The 26,708-nt window shown below is 35.5% G+C and overlaps 1 protein-coding gene and 1 long non-coding RNA gene across 4 annotated transcripts; one reads left to right on the plus strand and one right to left on the minus strand.

Annotated features, from left to right (window-relative positions):
• HPGD (15-hydroxyprostaglandin dehydrogenase) lies at positions 1–26,708 on the plus strand. 3 transcript variants are annotated; one of them, XM_083835380.1, is made up of 7 exons: positions 1–134; positions 241–364; positions 4,343–4,449; positions 14,709–14,805; positions 22,625–22,701; positions 24,519–24,682; positions 25,785–26,708. In XM_083835380.1, the coding sequence occupies exons 1-7, from the start codon at positions 42–44 to the stop codon at positions 25,921–25,923; spliced, it is 801 nt and encodes a 266-aa protein (XP_083691506.1). In that variant the 5' UTR covers positions 1–41; the 3' UTR covers positions 25,924–26,708. The 3 variants fall into 3 exon arrangements, with proteins under 3 accessions (XP_083691506.1, XP_083691507.1, XP_083691508.1); XM_083835381.1 differs by lacking the exons at positions 4,343–4,449; positions 14,709–14,805; XM_083835382.1 differs by lacking the exons at positions 22,625–22,701; positions 24,519–24,682; positions 25,785–26,708 and adding an exon at positions 18,392–22,617.
• On the minus strand, positions 8,020–14,701 carry LOC310899220. Its single transcript, XR_014584086.1, has 2 exons — positions 13,825–14,701; positions 8,020–13,509 (listed from the first exon to the last, which is right to left on the minus strand). It is a non-coding gene; the product is annotated as an uncharacterized lncRNA (long non-coding RNA).

Here is a 26,708-nt window from a genome sequence, read left to right on the forward strand (position 1 = left end):
GCCTCCTGTGCGCCGGCCGGGAGGGACGGGCCGGCAGCGCCATGCACGTCAATGGCAAGGTGGCGCTGGTCACCGGCGGGGCGCAGGGCATCGGCAGGGCGTTCGTCCAGGCGCTGCTGGGCAAGGGAGCCAAGGTAAGCCCCGGGCAGCGCCCCCGTCACGGGCACCGGCAGCCCCCGAGCCTCGGCGGGGCTCCCCTCAGCCCCGCTCCTTCCCTTCCCTCCCTCCGTCCCCGGGCAGGTAGCGCTGCTGGACCGCAACCTCGAGGCCGGGCAGGAGAGCAAGGAGGCCCTGGACGAGCAGTTCGAGGCGCAGAGAACGGTGTTCATCCAGTGCGACGTTACGGACCCCGAGCAGCTGAAAGGTAAAGGGCCAAGCGTCAGCGCTGCGCTCCGGCTCAGCGCGCCGAGGGAGCCCGGGCTGCTGCACCTATAGGTGCGCAATTATGGGTGCTGCAGGACAGCCTACTCCCAATCGCTCCTGACAGTGACTCAAAAAGGATTTGTTTCTGAACCTGCAGATGTGAAATATGACTGCCAGCGCGCGCGTATTTCACTGTGTTACTTGGCACATCGTAAAGAAAAGCCAGAGAAATCATTTCCATTGAGCACTGTGTGACATTTTTGCATGAAAGCCTCTGCAGAAGATAGTTGTTATTTTATGAGTAATATACATAAACTTTAAAGCACGGACTTGCTTTTTATGAGGCTTCAGTACAGACTCCAAGCTGCATTCTCTCATCACAGGAGTAATAAATCTCCTCCAGGTTGCAGTGCTCTTTCTGTACAGCATGCTTGCCTTCAACGTCTGCTGCTGTGCCGAAAGAACAGTTGGCAGTAGATGGCACGCTGCTTTAGTGTGGGGTTGGATAAGGATCGATAAAGTTTTGCATATGTTTTGCAGATGCAGGGCATGGCAAGGAGCTTCCTTCACATGTGATTGCCATTCATGTTCTCAGTGAATAAATCCTGCTCCTCACTGACATCTTGGAATAGTTTGTAATTTTGACATACCCTTCACAACATCTCATAGTCACCACAACACTTCATTAAAGTTTCATTCTTAGGTTACATTCACAGGTAGTGAGTCACTTTCAAATTTTGACATAGCTGTTGTTAGTACCCTTTCCCCAGATTCATTTGTGTCAGGCTAGATGCGAGTGTTGTTAGTTCTACTTGCACTACACTTCACTCGCTGCTTTCTCAACGGTAGTGACGAAGCATATCCATTCCTCTTTCACAAAGCATTGCGGATAGTCCGGAACTCAGCAATATTGTTCCCAGCTCCAAGCTAGCGTGATTATGCCTAATTCCAGTGTTTTGCATGGGAGATACTGGACTTTAAACGTGAGATCTGCTCTGATCAGCAAACTTTTTTGTTTGTTTATCAGCTAGGTTCATTACTAACTTTTTCTTCAAGTGGGAGGAGTAACTCAGGAGCAAAAATAAGCATCTTAGGGGTAGGAATAGCATGTGCTGCAGTATGGCTGTTACCCCAGCATGCTTTCTCTCTCCCACTTCCCACATTTCCTCCTCATTTTAGTGCCAGGCTAGTGCAGGGCCTAAGGGCTGAGCCCTGGGAACTGGAGGGAGAAGGATGGGTCAGTGGGGGAGGATTTGCAACTAAGTTATCAGGAAAAGAATGATCAGAATAAGACTGGAGTGATGGCAAGGAGCAAGAGCAAGAAGCTGCTTATGCTTCTCTGATATTGCATTTTTCCCGTTGCAGGTTGCTTAGCAGAAATTTGCCATCACAACTGCAAATGCTGTAGGGCTTCTGTTTTTTACTGCTTTGTCATCTCTTCTCTTTCCTCACTTGCAATTGCAAACTGCTGATTAATAAACCTAATTTCACTTCTAGAATTTCATGTGTTTAGTGGATGCATTGAGTCCTATGCTTGCTTTTTACAATGTCATAAGTTTTCTTAGTTTAAGTCTTTCAATATGAAACAAGTCACAGCATTAGAACTAATATCTGTAGGTATATATTGCTTATGGGTAGAAAAGCAGCTGCTTTATCCATATTCAATTCTTGCCTGTGCTTTTTTCTCTGTTGGCACTCTCACATATTCCCCCCAAAAAATCTTCAATCTTGTTCCACTTTTTAAAAGTTACTATACACTGAATTTTGCTTTCCCTGAAAACTTAGGAAGCTCACTTATGACTGGTATTTAGGCTTACTTTCCACTGTTTTTCTTACCTCTCCATTAAAATGGATCCTCTTCTTCATTGTAATGATCAATGTTCTGCATTATCATCTGCTTTTATTTTATATGATTTCATAAGACAACTAGTCTGCAGTGTAAACAGAATTATTCTATATTCAAAAAGTGAAGAACAAAAAATCAGTTTAGAAAGATGTGTGGGTGATAAGATTCTTAAGAATTTGTAGTGAGAATCTTCTTTTCTTTGGGAAGGTAACAGATGGACTATTGTAGCCAGGTAAACTTCTACCAGAAATATATTAAATTTCATAATCATTCTTTATTTTAACATAGATATGCAAACAGCTGAAAAACACTTTGCTATTTTCTTAAGGTGCAAGCTAGAAAACTACAATTAGTCAAGTCAATGTGTGAATTTAATAGTTAATGCAGATCATTTGGCAGAAGTACTGCTATCTCTGGTGTTTTTGAAAGCAGAAGATTCTCCTAAGAGTAGAGTTGATGAAATAAGCTATTTCAAAAAGGCTTAAAAGTGAATAGGAGAGCCATTTTGCAAAATTTGGAAACTAATCAAGTACTCAAATTGCATTTATTGTATTAATTGAAACTAAGCTAAAGTACTCAATTCTGTTCCTAAGCTAAGTTTTTAGTTGACCTTGCTCATGCACTGGGAAGATGAGGAAGGATGATTGAAGAGTTAAGGGATCAGAGAATGAGACAGCAATAAACATAACAAATCCCCGAAAGGCAGAAAGCCAAAAAGAGATGCTTTAAAATATTAAAATATTCTGTTACAGAAGAACATTAGAAAATCTGTACAATAAGGGTAGTTGGACAAATAAAACCTTTCCCAGCTACTGCCCAGCTCTTGTTCTGATGTCAATATGATGACAGTGATGGATCTGCGTGATTCAGGGAAATATAAGCTTGTAACAGTACATCTGGTGCTTTTGTAAACCCCTGCAAATATCAAAAAAAACAAACCAAAACAAAACAAAAAAAGCTAGCTAGATCTCTCAGAGCTACTGCTATACCCCTGATTGACTTGATTGACACACTAATAGCGAAAGAAGAAATACCAGAGAATTCAGAGGATCCTGGGATCACCTTTTGGTGAAGTAGTTTCATTAAGGCCTGCTGAGCATAATTTCACTATACCTGAAATACTCTGGGTTTCAAATCAGTCACCAACTTATGTTTTTTAAAACAATATAGTGGAGGAGGAGTGTTTTGCATAATGAAAAATATTTAGCGATGAGGAATATCTGGAGGAAAGAACAAAAAAGCTATATATGTATTTCAGATAAGGTCTGCAGTCATGGAAAAACTTAGTCTGGAAAGAACATCTGGAGGTCATCTCATCCAACTGTTCTGTCAGAGCAGGGCCAGACTAGATGCATTTGCTCATCACTATGACATCATTGTATTTTTCCATACACATCTTTTATCTTAGTTCAAACACTGTCACCTGGGAGAACACAGTGTCACTGTGGAAGTTTCCCAGTTCTTTATTTTTAAATTCTTTGGAAGACAGGTCATTATTTTCATCAACAGAAGAAGATCTGAATTTGTGAGATGTTATTAAAGTTACCTGATGTATAAAAACTTTTTCATAAATGGATAAATTTAATCAAGAACTGTGATGAATTGTTTTTACTTGAAAGATTCATATTAGTTATATCACTGGATAAGTACTGCATTCTTAAAATAAGTTAAATTCAGACTCAGACCAGAAAATGGTTCTGAACCTATGAAGCTTTTATTTTATATTTAAAATAAATGGAGCCAGATCTGGAATTTATTAACTACATCAAACTCAAGATGTAAGTGCTTAATTTATATAATTAGGATGCCAAACATCCAATCTAATACAAAATGTATGGGTGCTAAGAACTTTCATTTGCTCATGTTGTTAGGCATTATAAAACAGAATGAAAAGCTTAGTGTGGTATCTTAATTCCTTCAGTTTTCCTGAATATGTTTAATATTGGTGAATGGTTAGATAAAACATGTAATTCTGTGTTGCTCATTAGTGATTAAGAAAACAGCTGAAACATTTTGATGGATTAATAAAGCATTGTAAGTATATGCTGTATTTTTATATTTAATGAATACACGTATTTCTGTGTCTTATTTTCCATAAGTGCTAGGAAATTTTAACTTTGGATTTTACTATAGGTGCTTTCAAAAAAGTAATTGAACATTTTGGAAGGCTGGATATTGTGGTTAATAATGCTGGAGTGAACAATGAGAAGGACTGGGAAAGCACTATACAAATTAACTTGGTAAGCATTATCTCTTTTCACATAGTCACACTTTAGTAATTGATGCTGGAATACACTTAACACTTCTTGGCTTATACAGATCATGCCACGTGACAAAACATGGATTATTAGTCTGGCAAGCACAGCTGTTCAAATAATAATCATCTAACTGCATATGTACAAACAAACAAATGTCTGTCTGGTGGGTCCTTTATGTTGTCTATCCAAGATGTATGGCACAGTTACTCAGGCTAACACCAGACAACATTCTCCTTCTTGTGAAGCCCAATGAAATCCCACATAGGTGTAATAATTTGGTGCCCAACACAGTAGAGCTACACCTACATGAGGCCAGTCTGTTTACATGAATGTTTTAGAATATTTTAGTCCCATTTTAGAGTCAGCTGGACTGCATTAGAGAATAAGTTGCCATCTGTTGGTACTACAAGAAAACTTGTTCAGCCAAGAGCTCCTACATTTTCTTCACCACTGAGGCAAGCATACAGCTTGAGTTTTTAATATAGGCTATTTTACCATCATCACTAATTGAAGCACACCACTTAAGAGCATTTGATAAAACCAGATACATTCAATGAATGTGTAAAATTTATTTTCAAGCAGACTGCTACTGGTTCTTTGACGTTATCTGGTATCTGGCTAACCCTATGGTAAAATCTTATTCCTCTCATGAGGGGAGATCTCAATAACTATCTCAGTTTTTTTGTTTGTTTGTTTGATTGTTTGTTTTTTAAATTTAGGCTACACAGTTAGGAGACCTAAGCTCCAAAAGAAAGAAGAAATTTCTAGGTTAATAAAATTCTGGCCAGCTTGTGTTCTACCACCTACGAAGTTCTAATTGGATGGTGATTCAGCAAGTTAATCCTATGGCCGTGCTTAAAAGCATTACAATCTTGATCTGCAAAGACACTAGTAAAAGAAAGCTTGGAAGAGTACTGTTTGGAGTTTGAGTCCAATCAGTCATTTGGAATTTGTCAGACAAGCAGGATAGCTCAGGATATGAAAACTAAAAGCTTGGTTTTGTCAAAAGTTTTATGGACAAAGGTACCTGAGTCTTCGAATTCTCTCTCTCTGAAAACTAACAGACAATCAAAAAAGCCCAGGACAAGTAACACAAGATGTATATGAGACAAGCTCTAGAAAAATAATGGAAAAATCCATATTAGAAAAAAAAAAAAAAAAGTTATAGACATAGCAATATTTTTCTTTACCTTTTAAATCTATCCAAGGTCAAATTTGCTTATTCTTGGAAGGCACAATAAGAGAAATGATTATTTTTATTATGTTCATTTTCCTTTGTCTTTCCTTTATATCTTCCTTAAGATGTAACTATACATATTTTTTCCTCTCTCTTTCATTTCTGAAATATTCTGACAAATTAAACAACAGGATATTTCATATTGTGAACCTATAGGAGTGTGACATCATCAGTTATATGCAACATCAATACATATTGTCAGAGATCCTTTGAATTTGAAAGAATTCAAGTTCTAGATTACTTCTTCCTTTTTATTTCTTGCCTGAAGTTAATATAAGATATAATTTACTGTAGGCAGCCAGCCACTTGTCAAATGTGCTTGCACATAGTTAGTCACAACCCAAAAAAAATTGAAGCCAACGTGAGAAATTCATTTGTCTGTGATTCACATATAAATTTAGCTCAAAAAATGAAGGTATCTGTGGTCGACAAATCTTGAAGATATTTAATGCCCAGGTAAATATCTTAACTTATAGACTGATGTCCAAACAAATTTGCAAATGTGGGAGGTAGGGGGAGGATATTGTAATTTATACATGATTGTTTGGGTTAGTTCACTATAGGTGTCCTACTGATTTAATTCGTAGCTGAACGTTGAATAAATGCATCAATTTATGCAGGTGACTAGAACAAGTACATTTAAAATGATCAATCCAAGTAAAAGCACAGCCATGTGGGTTAACTTAAGGACACATTAAGATCCAAATATCGTAATTATTCTTTTGATTTGAATATTCTTTAACTACCTAACCTTGAGCCAACTACCTAGCTTATTTCCATAGGGCATTTCTATCTAGTTACTGTAATTTCCATGAACCAAGATATAAACATTTCATGCTTCTTACTTATTAACTGTAACACGGAACAATAACAGCTGCTGCATGCAATATGCTATGTTGACCAGTTCCATAAAATATGTTTTGCTTCTGGTAGAGAAAGGAAAAAAATATGTACGAAAAATGCAATTTAAGAACGTCTCTATTTCCCCCGCATAGGGCATTTAAGCATCCTTTGCATTATCTCTAAAAACAAGAATAACCTCAATAGGCACACAGTTTGATACACATTATGCAAACATTTGACAGATTTTTTTTTTTTTTGATTTTTTTAAAGGGGAAAAAACCTCTACTTGCCAATCTTTGTCTTGCTGATATTATTTATATATTTGTACAACAAATATTCCCTGCCCCAGTTTAAAGTACAAAGTACAAAAGTAGAGCAGTACAGAGCAAGATAAATCAGAGCAAACACATACGGGGTGTGTTCTTTATGGCTAAAACAGTTCACAGAACCGGTTGGTCTTCAGGAACTTTTTTTTAAAGGAGGGCAAGTAAGTTTCCTGAGAGCACTGCTTGAGAAAGCATGAGGAACAGAAATGAAGAGCACATTTAAAGAATGGGACACGCTACAGAAGGAAAAAGAGGAGATAAAACACAATCCCTGCTTGTATCCATTACAGATTCCTATGAAGGAAACGACAGCTTGATAAAGATGGGAAAGAAAAAAAAGAATATCAATCACTAGAAAGATTTTTCTTACAGTGCTTTCCAGATCCTCGCTATATTTTGTCCTAAACAATATCCACCTTTTCATTACTTTATTAATATTTCTATTAACACTTTTAGTATGGCATTGCTGGAATGCCATACATTCCCCACCAGAAAGCTCCAAGGCTGGTAGTGTTGACTTGATCAAAATCAGCTTGAGACATTGATTCAACTATGATACCCACATTAATTCCACCGTAAGTGGATATTACCAGTGTTGTTTCAACAGTCCATCACATAAAAATACCCATACACAGAAAGGAATGAGACATAAGAACACACATTCTTATCAAGAGTCCTACCTACAGTCATCCAGAATGACAAAAACAGTGTTTCTTCCATTCAGCTTCACAAGAACTACCTACAGTCATCCAGAATGACAAAAGGAGTATTTCTTCCATTCAGCTTCACAAGAACTTATGCCTAAGAAATCCAGATATTTTATAGTCTGACTTTCCCCCTTCTTTTCACCTAAATGAGAGAGAAAAAAAAAAAAAAAAAAGAAAGTGCCCAAATTTTGATGAGCTTTAAACCCATGTTAGTTAAGCACAAGATGTTCTGAAAGGCTTTCTTGTCCTGAGGTTCTATGCTTTCTGGAACAGATAGTGGCTGCTATAATTACAGTATCTTTTCTCTTTACAAATGTATTTAGTACATTTTATACTAACAGAATCCCAAAATTAACTTGAGGGTCTCTTTTTATGCTCATAGTAGAGGTTTCTGAAGACTGACATAGGTCACACTATACAGTGAATCACATAACCTTACATCATAAATATTACCTGAATTCAAAGTGCAGGAGCATTTTACATACAGTTTTGACCATGTTATTTTCTTTCTTACACCAAAAAAGAACACACAGGATCCAGTTATTAAAGTGTTGCCCTGCTCAGCATCATAGCTTCATCTAATTTATTTTGGAATAACTTAACAATTAAATGTCAATATTTTTTAAAGAGAAATTTAATACTGATCTCCAAAGGTTATATGCATTTATGATATACAAATTTGGTCCATAAAGATCAAATGTATAAGCCTCTAAAAATCTCTAAAGCATTCTGCTAGGAAAGCACTATTAATTAACATGTAGGTGAATACCTGTTTAGTTTTTATGTATCTTAATATTAACTTGTTTATCTACTTTCACAGGAAAAGAATTGTGAGGTAGTTTGTTGTTGTTGTTGTGGTGTATTTTTTTCTTTATGCTGTAAAGCAAAAACGATGTAATAATATTGTATTGTAATAAAAAGTTCTGAAAATTGTTTCAGGGACAGTTCACAATTTTAAAAGACATTTAAAACGTATTATTTCCTCAATCTTAATAAAATAAGAGAAGATATGGTTTTAGGCAAAAGTAGAAGAAAGTGGGAAAGTTGGCATGCTACCTCAATTCAGGATTCAGAAAAAAATAGTTTGAGGTAAACTGTGTAGTGGAATTGTTGTTCTTACTTAATCCCTTGTCTGCATTGTAATGGTAACACCAGTAAAATGAAAAAAAAAAAAAAAAAGGAAAAATATACTTACAAAATATGTTAGCATAAATACGAAATGTCCAAAGTCAGTTATCAGAAATTTGTGACTAAAGTGTTCTTAAGGCAAACCAAACTTTTTTTTCCTCATATACTGTGGAAGTATGGGTAGAGGGGTAAGAACTGCCTGTGAAGAGGTTTATTAACATCTAGAAGGTCTTTGAGGATGGTCACAGGAAGAGATTTAGGGAAATGTTGAAATGCTAGCCAAATTTTAGAATTTATATCCCCAAAGATTTGAGTAGCTAGCTATCATTTGCTCTGATAAATAAATTAAGTAACGAGAGTTGTCTTACTCCCTTGCTTACACCATTTGCACTGCTCATTTCCTGGGTCGTAAGGAGGTAGTTAAGTTTCATGTGCAAATGATGAAGTACATTAGGAGAGGCATGAATGTGTGGCTCAGTCTAATACAGTTCATGGTGAAGTAAAATTTCCAGCAACTAGCAAACCTTGCAAAATCAATTGATGTGTTCATCAATAAGGAACTATTCCTCAAAAGGCCAATTAGCATCTCAACAGCAACCTTAAGGGTAAGTAGGCAAACTTCAGAAGTGATTCATTTTATTGATTTTGGGGACAAATACTTGGTGATCATTGCAAGGCCATTCCCTTGTGCAAGCCAGATAAGGGATCTCTTGGGCGTGTGCTATAACCTTCACCTTGCTTTGGAGGGTGTACACAGCAAGGTTCATATACCTTGCTTTCCCTTCCCAGTGTACCGGGAGAGATGACAAGGGATGAGCTTTCATCCCAAAATAATATGACCAGGACATATGGCTGGATTCAGCAGCTGGGAATTACAACCCGGCCCCACAGTACAGACAAGCAAGTGTTGTTTCTTAATGCTACTAACATAACTGCTCAAAGTGAAGCCTTCTGAAACAAAACAAAAACAAAACACAGTGCTGTCTGTAGATGAGTAAATGGCATGGGTAACTAGTTTGTCAAGCTTACATTCTAAGGCAACAAGAAATACTCCAACTCTGTTGTTCAGTGGCTTAGTCGCTTATTCCTTCAGCATAATTTGATGCTAGAAACAGGACTACATGCCTAGGCAGAGATATGAACACCAAAAAGTGAGAAGTAACAATCATCTTAAAATTGATGGAGTGAGGATCAATACTCTAAGTACATTAAAGAAAACAACTGTAAGCATAATAATTTCTATTGTCCATATTGTCTTAGGAAGCACAGATTTACCTTAATTGCACAGTAGGCCAATTAACTTCATAGGTTAATTTTTAATACATGTTTACAGTACTCAATGTTGAAATACAATGAAAGACACATTCTTTGAAATAAGGAGTACTTAAGCCTAGCTACTTAAAATGCAATATTATTCCTCTGTCCCTGAGGAACATTTGGGGAAAAAGGCAAAGAAAAACTACATAATAAAAATCTTAAATGTAGTATTTCTCTCCCATGCAGTGAAACAGCTACTGAATTCTAGAAAAGGAACAAAATCTACTACCCCTTCCTTTTGCCTCTCCCTCTCTAGGACTTCTTGCTTTCCACAGTTTGAGGCAGAAACTCAAACTCAAGACCCTACAATTTCATTTCATATAGCAAGCAAACTATTAGGAGTGCCAAGGGACTTGCATGTTTACTACAACCCATCTGCCTCCTAGAAAATCTACGATAAAATCAGTCCCACCTCCCTGACCTACAAGAAAACTGCTAACATTTTCCATGGGTTATGAAACTGTGAGTCAATGGCTCTTTCATTCATTTTATGTGCAGTATCCCTAGCACAAAGGCCTGGGCTCCTTTAGCTCAGAAACCTACATTAAATATTAGGACTGATTACCATTTCGTTTTCTCAAAGGAAGTCATATTTGTCACCTTGTCAACAGTCGTCATCTTCAGCAGCGAATGAATGCAAAAATAATTTCCCAGCATAAGATATTGCCGTCATTAAGGAGAAAACAGAAGTATCAGACTATAGGTGACAAGGGAAACCTTATTTAATATTATAAGAAACTACATCAGTGTTGAAACACTAAAAAAAAAAAAAATGCACTAAATCACTTCCAAAAGAATTGCCATTTGCAAATGATGATGATTAAAGATATTCTGGAAGCCACCACTATAAAAGAAAATACTTTTATTATTGTTACTTATAGATCCAGCTAAGTGGTAAAATGAAATACAGAGTATGAAAATCAACTTACAGGTGTTATACTGGAATACAAGAACATTGTACAACACTGGGTAGGCAGATTCACAGAGCCAAACAAACTGAATTAGAGCTCTACCGAAGACTAGCAGTCTGACTAGAATCAGTTTCAATACATGCTTTCTTTTAGAGCAAGAATTAAAGCCATACAGCTGTGGGATACATAGACTTGTCAAGAGCCTCAGATTTTTGTTTCTGATTTTGACACTGATACATAAATTGCCAAACAATTTGTTACGTAAGTTGCTGATTACTGATAGGATGCTTCCAATAGCAACTGCAAATGTTTTGAGCATTCTCACAATTACTTTTCAAAATTTACCATGCTGTGAGATACTGAGTTTTAGTTTTATCAGTCTATGCTTCAGAATGTCTGATCTCCTCTAATGCAAATCTGAGTTTTCCAGAAGCTAATATTAGGAGACATTAAGATTAACTGAAAAGAATCCTAAGGCTTCTACTGGCAGGTATAGAGCAAAATTGCCTCCCTTGAGAGCACGCTCAGACCTGCAGTACACCTTGATAGGTTGTCTTCTTTATTTGTTAGAGTAAAACATTATATTTTGATAAGAAAACAAACAGCAGTATCACTGAGATCACAGGTTTGTTTTTGTCATTTTTTTTTCAACAGCTATAAGAACAACCATTTAGATGTTCTACCAGTTTTTAGCAGCCAGGAGCAAACAAGCTAGGCGAGAGCCGGCTGTCCTTATTTTTACTTTTCCTGCATTTAATTGTAAATTTGGCTAATTCCCTACTCTTTGTTCTTGACATGTTTATGGAGAACATCCAGCTGGGTGCAGTTGTAAACTAAGGAACTGTAAAAAAATTCTATGTTAAAATGCAAGTCTTTCTTCTATGAAGTTAATCCTCACAGCATATATCTTTGCCACATAAGATGTTGTGCTTTTTTTTTTTTTTTTAATTAGGACATTTTAAGTGTTAAGTTTCCCAGAATTTCTAATTATAAGAGACAAACTAAAAATTGTTATTGGTTACGAGCATAGGATTAAGTTACTATTCTTATATACACAGAGAATTCCACCACCTGAAAACACCTTCCATTTATTTTAGTTTATTGAAAAGTAGGTAGCAGACATTCTTCCATCACATTCCCAAAACCAGGAAAATGCGGCGCACAAAACACATCATTCTTTGTCTTACTTTCTGTTGTGAATTTCATGTTATAGTAAAGTAATAGTTGATAAACTTTCTTCTAGAATTCAGCCAAAATATTCTGATTCCAACATCGGAAACCAAAGTCACATTTCATACAAAAGGAAGCCTTAGGCTGCAATTTGCACACTTGCAAAGATGGATTTTTTCAGTACTATGATTTTGATAGAAGCATCAAGCTACCCACTTTTTGCCTGTCTTCTAATTGTGGTTTGGCCAAGGACTCATCTTGCTCTATTATCTCTTTCAATTAGAAAGCTGGAGGAATAGAAAAATCCTCAAGGAGCCCCAAGCTACTTCCTTCTCCAACTGATTTATTTCCTCTAATCATCCTAAATGGAATTCTCCTTTTCTGTTCAGCAGGCTGAGCCACTGCTGCAGGGCATGATAGGACCTGCACCTGCTCTCCAGAGACAGCATTAACCCTTGCTTTTCTAAAATGTCTAGTGTAGAGCGTATCATACGTATGTATGTGTATATATATATATACATATATATATATAAACTCATCACCCATCTTTAATACCAAGTCTAATTTCAGTTGAGCTGCCATTGAGTTTATCTTCAGAGTAAAAGTACCTTACAGCAGTGGTACTAGGCATAAATTATCTTGTTTTTCAATACATCCTTTGAAATTTAGATGTGGCCATCAACATTAAACACTGCGAGACTACTACTAAGTGTTTAATAAATAACATTATTTTGATAATAAGCAAAATGCTTCTAGTGTCAAAACTTTCCAGAAGAAAAACATAAAACAAAAAGCTTTTTATGGGAAGTTTTAATTTAAAAAATTTAAAACATTATTTCAGACTTTTGAAATATTCCAATATTGTGATTTTTATGTTATTGCAGGAAAATGGTATGTTGAAAACATATTTATAATACCACAAAATACAACTATAGAAAATATAAAAAAGCTCGTTCAGTATTACAAAGCAAACTTGATAACGACATTTCAAGTTCTTTTATCTCTGTAAATGTGCAGTTTATTCATGTAACTCAGACACTGAAAAAGCAATAACAGTAAGACACGCAGTCTTACAAATATGATTCCAGTTAAAACAACAAGCATATTTCTTGTAGAAGGCAAAAAGACTTGAATTAAGATTCTTATGTTTTATAACATATACGTCTAAAAACACCAGCTAGTAAAAATGAGATGCAATACATGTCTTAAAATTTTCCTTTTTTTTTTTTTTTTATTTTTTAAACACACTGTGTTTTATTACTTTGGGACATTTCCTCCTCCGTGATTCATAGTTCTGCAAATCTTCCTTGGTCCTCTCCCTAACAGAACCCTCAGGGAATTGACTATGTGCAGATGTGGACAGATTTGTAGGGCCACTTCATTTGTTGAGCATCTTAGTTTGTCTGGGTCAAATAAATAGCGTTAGACACAAATAAAATATAAATTGAGTTCTTGTTTAAAAACTTAAATATTTCTAGAAATATAAAAATGATTAAATGATTTTTTTTTTTAATTTTAGGTAGAAATTGTAAACCAAATATGAAATGTTTCAGCAGAAATCTAAGAAAATTATACAAACAATTAATATTTATGAAACTTGCAGCAACATTTCACTAAAGTAAATGCAGCAATATTGCACTAAATATACTATCTTCCACTAGAAGCATCACCATAACTTTCTATTAGCAATTCTTAAAGTCTATGGTAAAGCAACTTACCTTCTGGGAGACAGACTTCCTCTGGGTTAGGAGGCTGATAACCTCAGGCTCAGCATACATTTAGGAATCTGTTTAAATGTCTTAAGTTCGGTGGGATGAATCCCAGCAGTAGGGTTCTAAAACAGATCTTAAGCAATCAAGATTATACAGGTCTCAACATGATCTTCTTCCTCAAAGATCTTTCTTATAAAATAAAATAAAATTACATGCTGCAAATATACCAACACCTTCTTTCACGTCTCTTAGAATATTTATTTTTTTTAACCTTACCTGTATTTGTCTGTTTGGGCTTACCTTCTTTTGAGAGAAATGGTAAAAATGATGTAACTTCAGTCAGAAAATACAAATTTTAGGACCAGAAATAGATCTCACAACTTCTATTAGGATCACATCCTATAAAGTGCAAGTTTCTCATGCCCTGAGTCAAATGGGGCCATCAGTATTAGCAACATCTTCAAATTCAGTCTTTACATTTTCTGTAACAAAGAGTTCATCTCAATAAAAATGCTGGGACTTGGATCAGTTCATCCACTCCTTATAGAGAAAGTATGCGTTTCATTTATAAATTAGTGTGGATTTCATGTCCTTCACAGTGTTTATTTCAGGCTGCAACTATTTAGTTTTATTATTGATATCTTTATGAGAAAAATAATTAAGAAATAATAATTATTTCTATTCATTGCAATTGTACTTTTGAAGTTACTGAGCTGCATTACCGTGGAATATCTTTTGTTTATAATCTTCAAAGTAAAATTAAAATCTCAAGTAAAGTAATACAGGCTCTAAGCATCACAACTAAAGCAAGACTGTTTTTAGGAGCACAAAAGAAACATATTTTAAGAAACATATTTTGAATAAAATTATCCTTTTTCTCCTTATGTCAGACATCTGTGATTAGAGGAACCTACCTTGGCCTAGAATATATGAGAAAAGGAAATGGAGGTGATGGAGGAGTAATCATTAATATCTCATCCTTAGCAGGTGAGAATATTTTGTATATAAACACTTTCTCCTCACTGATTTGTTTCTAAAATCAATGAATCATACTGATCGCTCACACTTTTTCTTCTTTCCTATGGCTCTTCCCTGTTTATTCTCATTTTGAGCCGGTTTTCAACATAGTAACAGAAGTAATATCGAAGGAACATAACTTTAATTTGCTTTAAAATATTCAGTAATTTTCCTAATATATCAGTCTCATATTTAATAATATTGAGCATGATGTAAATACAGCATCAGAGTTTTTTTTCAGGTTTCAGTAGTACCACACTGAGCAAAACCTAACTAGCCTCAATTTGTTATGCTTATTCCACACTATTTAGTAACATTGCTGAGTTACAACAGTATGCGCTCCACAGTGTGAAACATAATCTAATGTGAAGACCTAACCTTAATTCAGGTTACTTTAAATCTGATTATTTTTGATATTATAAAACATCAGGCACCAAATATGGAAAATCATATAAGCTTTTTCACAGAAAGTGAGGAAGCAGTAGCAGGCCCTCTGCTCACCTCCATAGGGGCCCAGCTGTGACACTATTTAAGATTAGGCTGCATCTATCTATTAATGAAGATTGTCAAATACCACTATACCTATGCTCCAAGCCCTCTCAGAGGTGAGCCACCTCTGCTTGAGAAGCCATAAAATTAACATTCATATTTCACTGAGCTTAAGTTGACATGTTCTTTGCTCAACTATTTATTTATGCTATAACTATATTTCAATTTATTGGCACAGAAATAGAAATATATGGCTTCTAAGTCAGTCAGGGTTATTGCTGCTGAGTTGTGAAGCAAAATTGTACACCCTTTCCTGCAAGTAGGCTTGATGTTGCCATGCTCACTGCAAAAAAGCACAACCAAATGGGAAATGATAAATATAGAACGATATGTCCCCTGATACCCTTCCTCAAAAAGCATGTGCGGAAATGCTTGCCTTCTTTCTTGCTACTGTCATGACATCTGGGAAATATAACGCATATGCTGGCTTATCTTTGGATTGTCACTGCTTTCTTTTGTGTCCATGAAGGATACCAAATAATAGTATTTTTTTCCAGGGTATTCCTATGTGCTCTAATAGTGAAATCCAGTAAGACAGCAGTGGCCCCAGGTCTTGATTGTGAATGGGGATAAGTGCAGAATAGGTGTGAGTGTCCTGAGTACTGTTAAATGCTATTGTAAGCCTGGGCTTTGCAATGAGAAATCCAGTTCACCCTATGGAGATAAATCTTGAGGATCTCTTATCATATGAGGATCTGACTTAATACATACACGTGCCCCTTATGGGTGAGGGGTACTTCAGTAAAAGTCTCCATGTCCTTTTAAGTCAGCACTTGCAATACTGCCTGACACATTACCTACTGAAGCCAGCATGTTTTTCTCATTGGCTAAAATTGACATTGTACTGGGAGTAAATTAGCCTGAAGGAAAATGCTATTGCACTAAATGAGTTCATCAACACAAGTAAAAGATTAAACATTTTCACAGAAGTGCTGATGCCCGTGGAGTGCTTAAGAAAGGGCAAAGGTAGCGAGCAGCTTGATTCCTGTTCTAACTGTTCTGAACTGAGTAAAAATTGTTTTGCTTTTATGATCTAACAGCTAGTTTTTCTTTGTTTGGTAACAGCTCATGTTATTTTAATTATTAAAATATGCATTTATTTACTTAATTAATGTTATGCTCTAATGATTGTGGTTATCTGTCAAAAACAAAGTGTCCTTTGCTTTGTTTGCTTTTACAAGGCTTCTGTGTAGTAACCATTTCCAAAGACATAAGGAAAGCCACATTATAAAAGCTGACATACACTTACTTTTTATAGTTTTATTTATTTTACTGTCTGTGCTAACTCTCCTTTACAGTCTGAAGGTCTAAGTCCCACAGTTCACCCCTTATAAAAAAGGCAAGCTGCCATGGGCTTGTTTAATATTCCCTGCAAGTGTTTTCTCAGAGCTAGCTTCTGTTGATCATTAAACTCTCAAATGGTTTTGATCCCCCTCCCATACAATTTCTCTATAAGATTATATCAGATATGCTCTGCAGACAGCAAGCATTCTTGCGTCTTGTTGAGCAGCATGTAGAGTTATATGCAGTGCTTATGTAATGTTCAGTAAGAATAAGATTTGCTTCACACAGTAATTAGTTTCAAGTTCTTAACAATGGTAAGTTCTCCGATGATTGAACTAGAGACAGAATCTAGCTTTACTGTTTTATATTTTCAAAGAACACCCCTGGGCCTACTTAAATGCTTCCTATGACAAGGATACTCACAGTGGGGGAAAGCCAGAGCACCCACCATTCCTTTCCTGTATTGAATCTTTCTTTCTTTAGTGTCTCAGCAAGACAGGACTAAATATGAAAGGGAAGGAAATACATAAGCACGTGGAACACTCAACTCCTAACCCACTGCTCCTCAAAGCTATGAAGCTTTCTTAATTCTCTGGGATTTATACATCCAGATTAAGAGGAAGTAGTTCCAGTAAAACTCTAAGATCATAGGAAAATTTGTATTTTACTGCCAAAAGAGAATGCCAACAGCAGCAGGTTTTTGAATATATTGTGGTAAACTTGATTCCAGATTTAAAAAGTAAACTGTTCTAAAACTCCTTCTGTAGGAAACTACTTACATTAATTTTCATTTTCTTTAACAGAGAAGTTATAAGCGACAGGAAAAGCATACAATACTAAATTTAACTCCTGAAATTATTTACTTGACTAACTTTAGTACTGTCTCTTATCACTTGGTGGCTGGTACCTATACACTTTTAGTAAATAAAGGGAAAAGGGAATTCATATGTGCGTATGCACATTTGTTTTGATAGCTTTCATACCTTTAAGAAGGTATTCTGTAAAACTGATTTTGTATCTTTCTGGACTCCACAAAAAAATCAAAGTATAGAGAGCTTAAAACCTACTAAAATATTTAGCTTATGAATACACTAGATTTTTATGAGAGGTTGTTCAATGCGCAGTGGATCTGCATAGCTCTTTTGTACAACCCTATCAGTGATTTGATTCAGCTTCAGGCATACAGGTTCCAACAAGCAGAGAGTTTGTCCTCCACCTGTAGAAAGCTTCAGCCAAAGGAAATACATAAAGTCTTTCCTCACAAAGAGATTTTTTTTAAGGATCTGATCCTATATATATATCTCACAAGAACAAAGCTAAGCATATGGTTCATATCATTTTGAGTAAAGGCAAGACTTTATCACGATGATGTAGTGCAGTGGAGTAAAGGTATAAATGGCAGTACAACTGAAGCCTTCAGTTCAGCATCCCGACTGAGCTTCTGTTTCCTCCCTTATGTAAATAATGAGAATGCTGAGCAGAATCCACAGGAATGAGATTAGAAAATTTAGAAACTATTCCCTAGAAACTTCAGTTCACTGTTACAAAATTTCCTAGAAATGACACAGCTTACAATTTTTGCTAGGCTTTCTATGTCTCCTTGATTTTGGCACAGATCACAGTAGCACAACTGACATAGTGAACATGATCTTGTATCCCACCATACTCTTAAGTATAGGGTATTACATGAACCCCTTTAATCAATTTTCTCTTCACTCTGTAGGACCATCATGCCCCTAGATCATTTTCCTACTTACATATATTTGCTTCTTCACACATGGCTTTGACCCTCAGAGGATGTTGTAAGTGTATTCCATACTGTTTATTCAGACTTTTGCCTCAGGGTAACAAAGGAGATTTCCGTAATGTGGTTTGGAAAGACATTTAATTTAAATAAATGTGGCTAAATCTTTGTGATGTTATTTGTTTGTAAGTATTCTATGTGTTGCAATAATAGCTATACTTTATAAAAACAAACCCAATATAGTATGGGAAACAAACTACGTTGGCAATATTTTCCAGTATACAGAGAACCACACTTTTGGTTTGCTTTAAAATGGATTCTGTCAGTGACCCAAAGCTTACCTTTCAGCATTTTCTCCATTTCCATTAAAATAAATAAAATTTAGACATTTAGGATAGTACAAGGTATTGACATTATGAAACACTAGTGAGAGAAAATTTGAATATTTTAATTGAATATTTAAATGTTTTAATCATGAACATATTTCCCTAAAGTATCACTGGGAATAGAGCTTAATCATAGTGTAGAAGCACTGCTTTCTGATGAGCTCAAAGCCTTTGTGAGATGAACAGCCTTGTTAGAAAACATACTGTGGTTTCTTATTCTCTGTGACATTTTCATCCAAACAGAAAGTACACTTCTCAAAGAATTACTGAAACTTAAAGATACTATCAAACAGAAACCAATTTTGTCCCAAGCTGCTTAACTGTGCACTCATGAAGAAAATAGACTAGAAAGAGCACGTAAAAGCTAATATATCTTATCCAAAGGAAGGGTCTTGCTCAAATTTCAAAGTGAAACATGTTCAGTGGATAAGCATACCTGGAAAAAAAAAATCCTTAACTCTGTATTCATTAAAACTCTTCAGTGAACTGAAAGAAAATGGTTTCAATAAAGCTTACAAATGAAGCTTATTGATTCAATTCTCCATCTCCAATAACAATCTCTAAAGATGCGGACCATGAAACTTAACTAAAACTATTGATTTTGATAAAAAAGCAGCTGTAGTGAGAAGCCTGGCATCATGTCTGAAATGGTAATGACTGGTCTTGACACCTTACCAGCAAGGCATATAAATGAGGGCACGAGCTGCCCCTCTGTCAGCCTGTGAAGAACTAAGAAGAAAAATAAACAAACAAACAAAAACACAGTTATATAGTTGATGCACTGTTTTGCTTTTGGTAACCCAAAGGGCACCTTCAGTCATCATCCATTTGAACACCCTCTCCCCCCCCACAGTTATTTTGTGCATAATGTTCTCCAGCCTGTTTCAGTGATGCCATTCCACTTTGCATAAGATAATTATTTATGGGAGCAGTAAATAGAATCCAGATGTTCTAACAAATGAATGCACTAATGAATGTTATGAAATCATTTTCATGCACTGGTAAAATAAATACTCAGGCAGAGCAGAATCAATGTCACACAGCAGTTCATCCCAAGACACTTTCTAGCACAGTCCTTAGGACACACCATTAACAGATACAGGTTCAGCTCTCCCTGGGGCAGGGCAATGGCTCAGAGCTGGAAACCACACTGTGGTACTGAGTACTGAACTTGGGAACAAAAGTGAGGCAGGACTGTCATTGTAAAGGATGCTAGGACTATCTCTTCATTGTCACTGCTTTGGCTGAAAGTGAGTTGATTTCTTCTTAGTTCTCCATTTTAGAGAAAATAATAATAATAATAATTACTATTATTATTATTATTATTATTTCAGTTAGAACTGGTTTAAATGCTTTCATTTAACCAAACGATGATTTATTTGTTCCTCTCTTCCTGTCAAATTATTTCTGCTGTCTTTTGACATTTGTCTTTGAACCTTCTTCCCAGTTCATTATAGTGAGCTGTTTCCTTCCTTACTTTATTTCTCTTCCTTTTCAAGAGAAAAAAAAAAAAAAAAGTAACTTGCCTTACTGTGGTTTAAAAAAAACAAACAAGCAAAATAACCTTCTCAATTCCTCCTTTGTATTTCCCAGTACATATTGGAATTGTTTTCATCTTTAAAATATGTAAAACTACTCAAGGGTTAAAAAAATAATAATAATATCATAATATTTCCAATGTCTGAGTACCCCAACATTTCCAATTATCATGAAAAATGGTGATGATGGATGACAATCAGAAGTCACCAAACAGAGGAATGAGAAGTCTGTTGCAATCGCAACCCAGAGGAGACACCATGGAAGACATTTTTCAAAACCAGATTCTCAATCAGAAGAATAATACATTAATCCAAGCTAAGGACATAACCAGCCACTAGGTTAAGTTGTTCATTTCCCAGCACTGAACAGTGGTGCTAACAGTGTTGCTTTCACTGGATCACCAACATAACATTTAAACCAAGATAAAACCTTGAAGCTGTCAGGGTTGTAATTAGAGCTTTCTTCGAAAGTAATTTTCTTTGAACAAAGTGGATCCCAGAGCAAAGACCTCACAAAAGTCTCTGGCATATGTATTTTTCTCACAAATCCATACTTAATAGCTGAGTATTGTATCCATCATCTCCACTGAGATGTCACACTCTTTTTTGATTATATCACTTAAAATATGAAATAAGAAACGTATCTTAGATATGAATCCAGTTGATTTCCATTAGAACTAAACATGCAAGCATCAAAATCAGCATCAAGGTTTTACAATACCACATTCAAGAACACAAATTTTGTCCTCTAACTACACAGGCTTTAGTTTGTTATTCATTCATTCATAGCATTCAGGTGGAACCAGAACATCCATGTGGTGCAGTTCAGCTTTTATTTTACAGTGGATAGTGTTGGCATAGTGTTTAGAAATACATATATACACTCATGGCCTATCTCTTCTTGATGAGCTTTTTGCCATCAAACTCAGTTTTACTAGAATTAAGTTCTTATTTTTCCACTGAAGCCTCTGCTCTTCTTTCAATACTGTAAATGAAATGTGTATGCTCTGCCACTCCCATCACAAAGGTTCACAATCTCAAAAGTCACTTTTCATTTTGCTTCTCCTTTTCCTTATAGAAGATCGCAGTGCTATTACCGAGTATTGTTAATTCTTTGTTCCTGTCCCCTTCTAAATAGCATCATCCTGGTTTTTCATTTCAGAATAGGGCCCACTGTAGGAGGTACCATACAGTGAAACCCTTTTCAGACTACCTAATTCAGCCTAAAAAAATGCTTTAAGAAACTTTCCTGTCCATATCTCTGCTTTCATTTCTTTCTGCTCACTATCTGAGGAGTTCATCTAATCCTTCCTTTTACAGTGTTTACTGACTTATCTCCATACCCTCTCTTCACTGAGGTCCTACATTCAGTCCTTGGTGGTTTTTTTCCATTTACTTATTGCAGAATTACTTCCCTATTTCATTTAAATCTCTTCTTAAAAACCATCACCTACGAAATATTACTATAGCAGTACTGTAAGTAAAATAAATTTTACACTGCGTCTGATGGCACATTGTCTGAAATATTTTCTTTATGCTTGCTTCTTTGAGCAAAAAACACTATGCAAAGGCGCATGTACTCTTTTGTTATAGTGGTTACTCTTTGTTATAGTACTAACTACGTTGTCAAATAAATAACAATGATATTTCATGGGCAGATGTATTGCCTGACTGCACATCTGTCAGTTGAGCAGCATATGCATTCCTCTCTCTTGCACTAGGGCTAGGGGAAAAGATCTCAAAAAAAAAACAAAAAAAATCCCAGAGAAAAACTGTAATCAAGGGATTGAAGACAGATATTTTATTTATTTAGTGATGTATTACAACTCTAATACTAATTCAGTTACAGTAGCCAAAATGGACATTGATATTTCCCTCAACTTCCTTCTTCCCTAAAATGAACACAAGTGTCCAGTTTGCGTGTCAGTTATCAGAGTATTTATTTGCATATATCCAGATTCATTGAACAAGGCTCTAAAATTCTTGGTTTTGAGTGTATTCTTCCAGATCCTGTCCTCTGTTTTGTCTTACACTTTTATCTTAAACTATACAATTTTTTTTTCAATATTTCTCTTTTGCTTTCCTGTGATTTTATCTATTTCATTCCTTTTTCCCAACTTACTTCAGATTACAAAATGGAATTTGAAGATTTTTACTAAACTGTCTATTTTGTTGCATCTCTATAAATCCATCACTGATTTTTTACATTATTAACTTACATACACGTTTAAGGTAATCATAAGTAGAGGTACCCAACATCCTTACTCAGCTACCTTTTTATTTTAAAGGACTCATGCCTGCTGCATTCCAACCTGTGTACTGTGCTACAAAGCATGGTGTAATTGGATTTACACGCTCAATAGCAGTAAGTATATGTTTTTGAAAACAGAGTCAGCAGCTCCTTGGGACATGCTATGTTTTTCATGCTCTCTCTCTATTGTCACATAAATGGAACTAATTTTCTTAAAGCAAATAAAGTGTCTGAAGTGCTGGAGGTTCCCTCCTTTTACAAACAGAATCTAAAGATGGAATAAGTAAGGCATGTGCGTGTTTATGAACAATTTGAAGTTTATGAAGATTTAGGGAACACAGGAGAAAGACATTGTAAAATAATATAAGGACAGCAGGAAGAGCCCAGAAGTCATACATTCTTTTCCAAGCTTTAAAAAAATATTTTTCATAACTCCATCCCAGTCATTTAGCATTTTGTTTTCTTTATTTGTAAGCCAGGTTGATTACTTTTTTTTTTTTAAATGATAAACAGGTGCTAAAGAGTGCAAAAAGTGATTGAACACAAATATGTTGACCATTATTTATTCTTAGCAACTCTTAACACGCTAAAAATGTAAAATGACAGAGTCAGGATGGGATGTGTTAGATATTATATGAGCACATCTTAGTCTGACTCCAAAATTTTCTAGTCAAATCAAACAAACAGAATGAGAAAATAACTTGGAGACACTGAAATAGAATTACATTTTCATAGATTAAGCTTAAATACAGTCTACTTATAAAAGAATTCCAACCTAATTTCCAGAATAAAGCACCTGAAAAAATCATTTCGGTAGCTATCTAAATTTGATTCCCCTACACTCCCCACAAATCACTCCTTTTTAAGATTAAGCTAAACAGCACACTATGGTTAAGTGTTGCACATCACATACTAGCCACAGAAAGAACCTCACACCTGGTTTTCTAGTTTTACTTTCACATGGTAATGTAATTTAACATCACAGTGTAAGGTCAACAATAAAGGAGTCACAAGAAAATTAGAGGAAATGCTGTCTCTCTATTGAACATGGTACAGTTGAGGAGAAAAAGAATAATAAACTATACTTACCAGGAAAGGCAGTCCAGTCTAACATCGTACAGGTGTGATACAAAGCATCTATGACTTTTTTTTTCCTCAAACCAAAAGGGCAAACTACCATATAATGAAAATGAGATGTGATTTACATGATACCAGAAAGGGTTCCTGTCAAATGTTAACATATATGGAATTTAGTTTTGAACAATTATGGTTATTCTTGGATATATCCTAAATAGTTCATAAGGTTTACGCAATTGTTAAGAAAGTTCATCCAGCATTCAATACCTGGCTGCTGATCAGACTTCTCCTTTGCTACAAGCATGCACTGGTAGCACCACAAAGGAAGGACCCAGCCAGACCTTTTGCTTACTTTCATCATGTTCCTGAGCTGCATCATGAAAAAAACCTTGCCCCTTTCCTGTTCACAGGGATTTTCCAGTGTATATACTTGGTGATAGATTTCTTCCTTGACAGGGAGGATAAAACAGCTGTAAAAGTTTAGCATTACTGCTTTAGGGGTACAGGCCAAATCTTATTTCAGCTGAGGTGAGGGAGGTAAATGACATGTCAAGAGCATTGATACAAAAATTTTGGGGAAAAACAGACATATGGAAGAAAGTGTGTTAATTTCTCGTAAAATTGTTCTCCCAGCAAAACAGATGTTGGAAAATAAAAATATAATTACTAGAAAAAGCATACTTCAAACTTAGATGTTGAAACAAAACAATTTGTTTTGCAACAAATTTGTAACAAATTTTGCTAACTTGGCAAGTCTGAAATATACTTACTGTTAAATCTTATTCTTTGAAAAATTAGATACACAATACCATTTAAAAATGCTGATGACGAATGCCTAACTTCCTCTTTTCTAGTTAGCTGCTAACATAGAAAACTATGGTGTGAGACTCAACACAATTTGTCCAGGATTTGTCAACACGCCGATTCTTCAGTCAATAGATAAAGAAGAGAACATGGGACAATACTTCTCATACAAAGATGAGATCAAAAATATGATGCAGTTCTATGGCGTCATGGAGTAAGTCAAGTCAGATACAATGTTTTTTGACCTTTGTAAATGAAGAACAAGCACACTGATTAATATTTTCAAGTGATTCTCAGCAGGCAAAATTAAAGTAAAAAAAGGGAAATGCTGTCTCAAACCAAAGTCAATCAAATGTGTTATCCTATATACAAGGGAGTAATGGCAGATACTTAAGGCATCAAACACTTAAGAGCATCTCCTACTTAGCAGTAGTTCCCTTTATGCATTCCCAGTTCCAGCAAACTGCAAATCAAATTCCTGAGTTAAAGACAGTGTATTAGTTTGTAATAGTCTTTGGTGGATTGTTCCATAAATTTGTTTAATCAAACTTATGAGATTCAGGGTTTGGTTTCCACAAAACCTGGAATTGAAACAAGACAGACATCAAACAAAGAACGGACAAAAATGGACTAAGTTCATAAAAGCACAGTACCAACCATGGTGGGTCGTATCAGTCACCTAGACCGTTAGGGTATTGCCAAGAAAGGCCAAAAACAGACACCTAGGGAAAAAGTACATGAACAAGACAGGACTAAAGTGATATTTTTAGAATGCTTTCTCACTCTCTTAACAATCAGCTGTTCATCTCCTTCTACACAAAGGAAACCTGTGTTGTTTTGCCTGTCCTTTTTCATGTCAGATATATTGCATCTATCCACCACAACAAACCAATGTGACAAAGTTCAACTTACACTAATCTGTCAGCCCTGCTACAATAACCAAGATAAACAATCAGCAAGGAGCTGCAGAGGATTGTGTAAGGGTTACTTCTGCCCACTTCCCCAAAAGAGAAAACTCCAGCAGCTCCTCTATATCCACAGGGATGTGGATACCTACAACAAACAAATGATGATTTGTAAAGCTGCAGCCTTATGTTGTATGTCATGACTAAGGAGACAATTTCTCTCCTGAAACAGTAATACCACTTCTGCTTTTCTGAAAACAAATTTGTTCAAATTTCAGATTAAGTTTCAGGGTATACAGATTTACCTTCAGTTTCCATACCTGTCCTTTTCACATGTTCTATTACATCAAGATTCAAAGATTCTTAAATAACATCCTCACGCACCCTCCCCCCCCTCCCTTTTTTTTAAAGCCCATCAATAATTGCCGAAGGACTGATAACAATAATTGAAGATGATACGCTGAATGGAGAAGTTATGAAGATTACAGCATCCCAAGGGATTCATTTTCAACAATACAGCCAAACACCTTATACATCATCGAAGAGATAAATCTAATTGTTTTGTGCTAATTATGTTTTGCTTTTCTTAAATAGAAAAAATGTTGGAAAAAATCACTTTTGGAAAAAAAGGTTAATTTTGTATCCAGAGCAGTGACAGTATTCAAACATATCCTAATAACAGAGATGGAGAAGAAAATCCATCTCTGGGGATGAGGAAGATGTTATCATCCTACTTTGATTCTACAAGCACAAATATTATTTATTTAGTAGAACAAGCACACTGCTCTGAAGATTTCTGATTATGTAGGAGTAAGGGCCAGTTTTTTTCCTTCCAGTAGTTCTGTACAATTATCTGATCTACATACTCCATGTATATTTTTCTGTACCTGACTTAGTATAATTCCTCTCACTGTACTAAGTGCCTACTTATTTACATCCTGAACTCCTCAAACCAGGAATTCAGTTCAGGAATCCAGAAGACAAATATACCTATAAAAAATAAGTATTTACTTTTTCTTATATGAACATGTAAAATAGAACAAGAAACGAAATTCTCTTTCCTCATTTATATATGAAACTGAATATGTAGCATATCATACAAGGAAGTACAGATTTTTCTCTTCTAGGATTTTAGCTATTTATAAAATACTTCTGAAATATTTTTTCTTTTATATATAAATATATATATATATATATGAAATTTCTCTCTTTGTATATACAAGGATGAATACTTTGGCATTGATAGAAATGTCTATTTACTCATCAAATCTCATTTTCTGAAACTTTAAATCTAATCTCCTGCCTTGATTGATTAAAACCTGAATTAAATCCTGA

The sequence above is a fragment of the Anser anser genome (genome assembly GCF_964211835.1).
Source record: "Anser anser genome assembly, chromosome: 4".
In the NCBI taxonomy this organism is placed as follows: Eukaryota; Metazoa; Chordata; class Aves; order Anseriformes; family Anatidae; genus Anser; species Anser anser.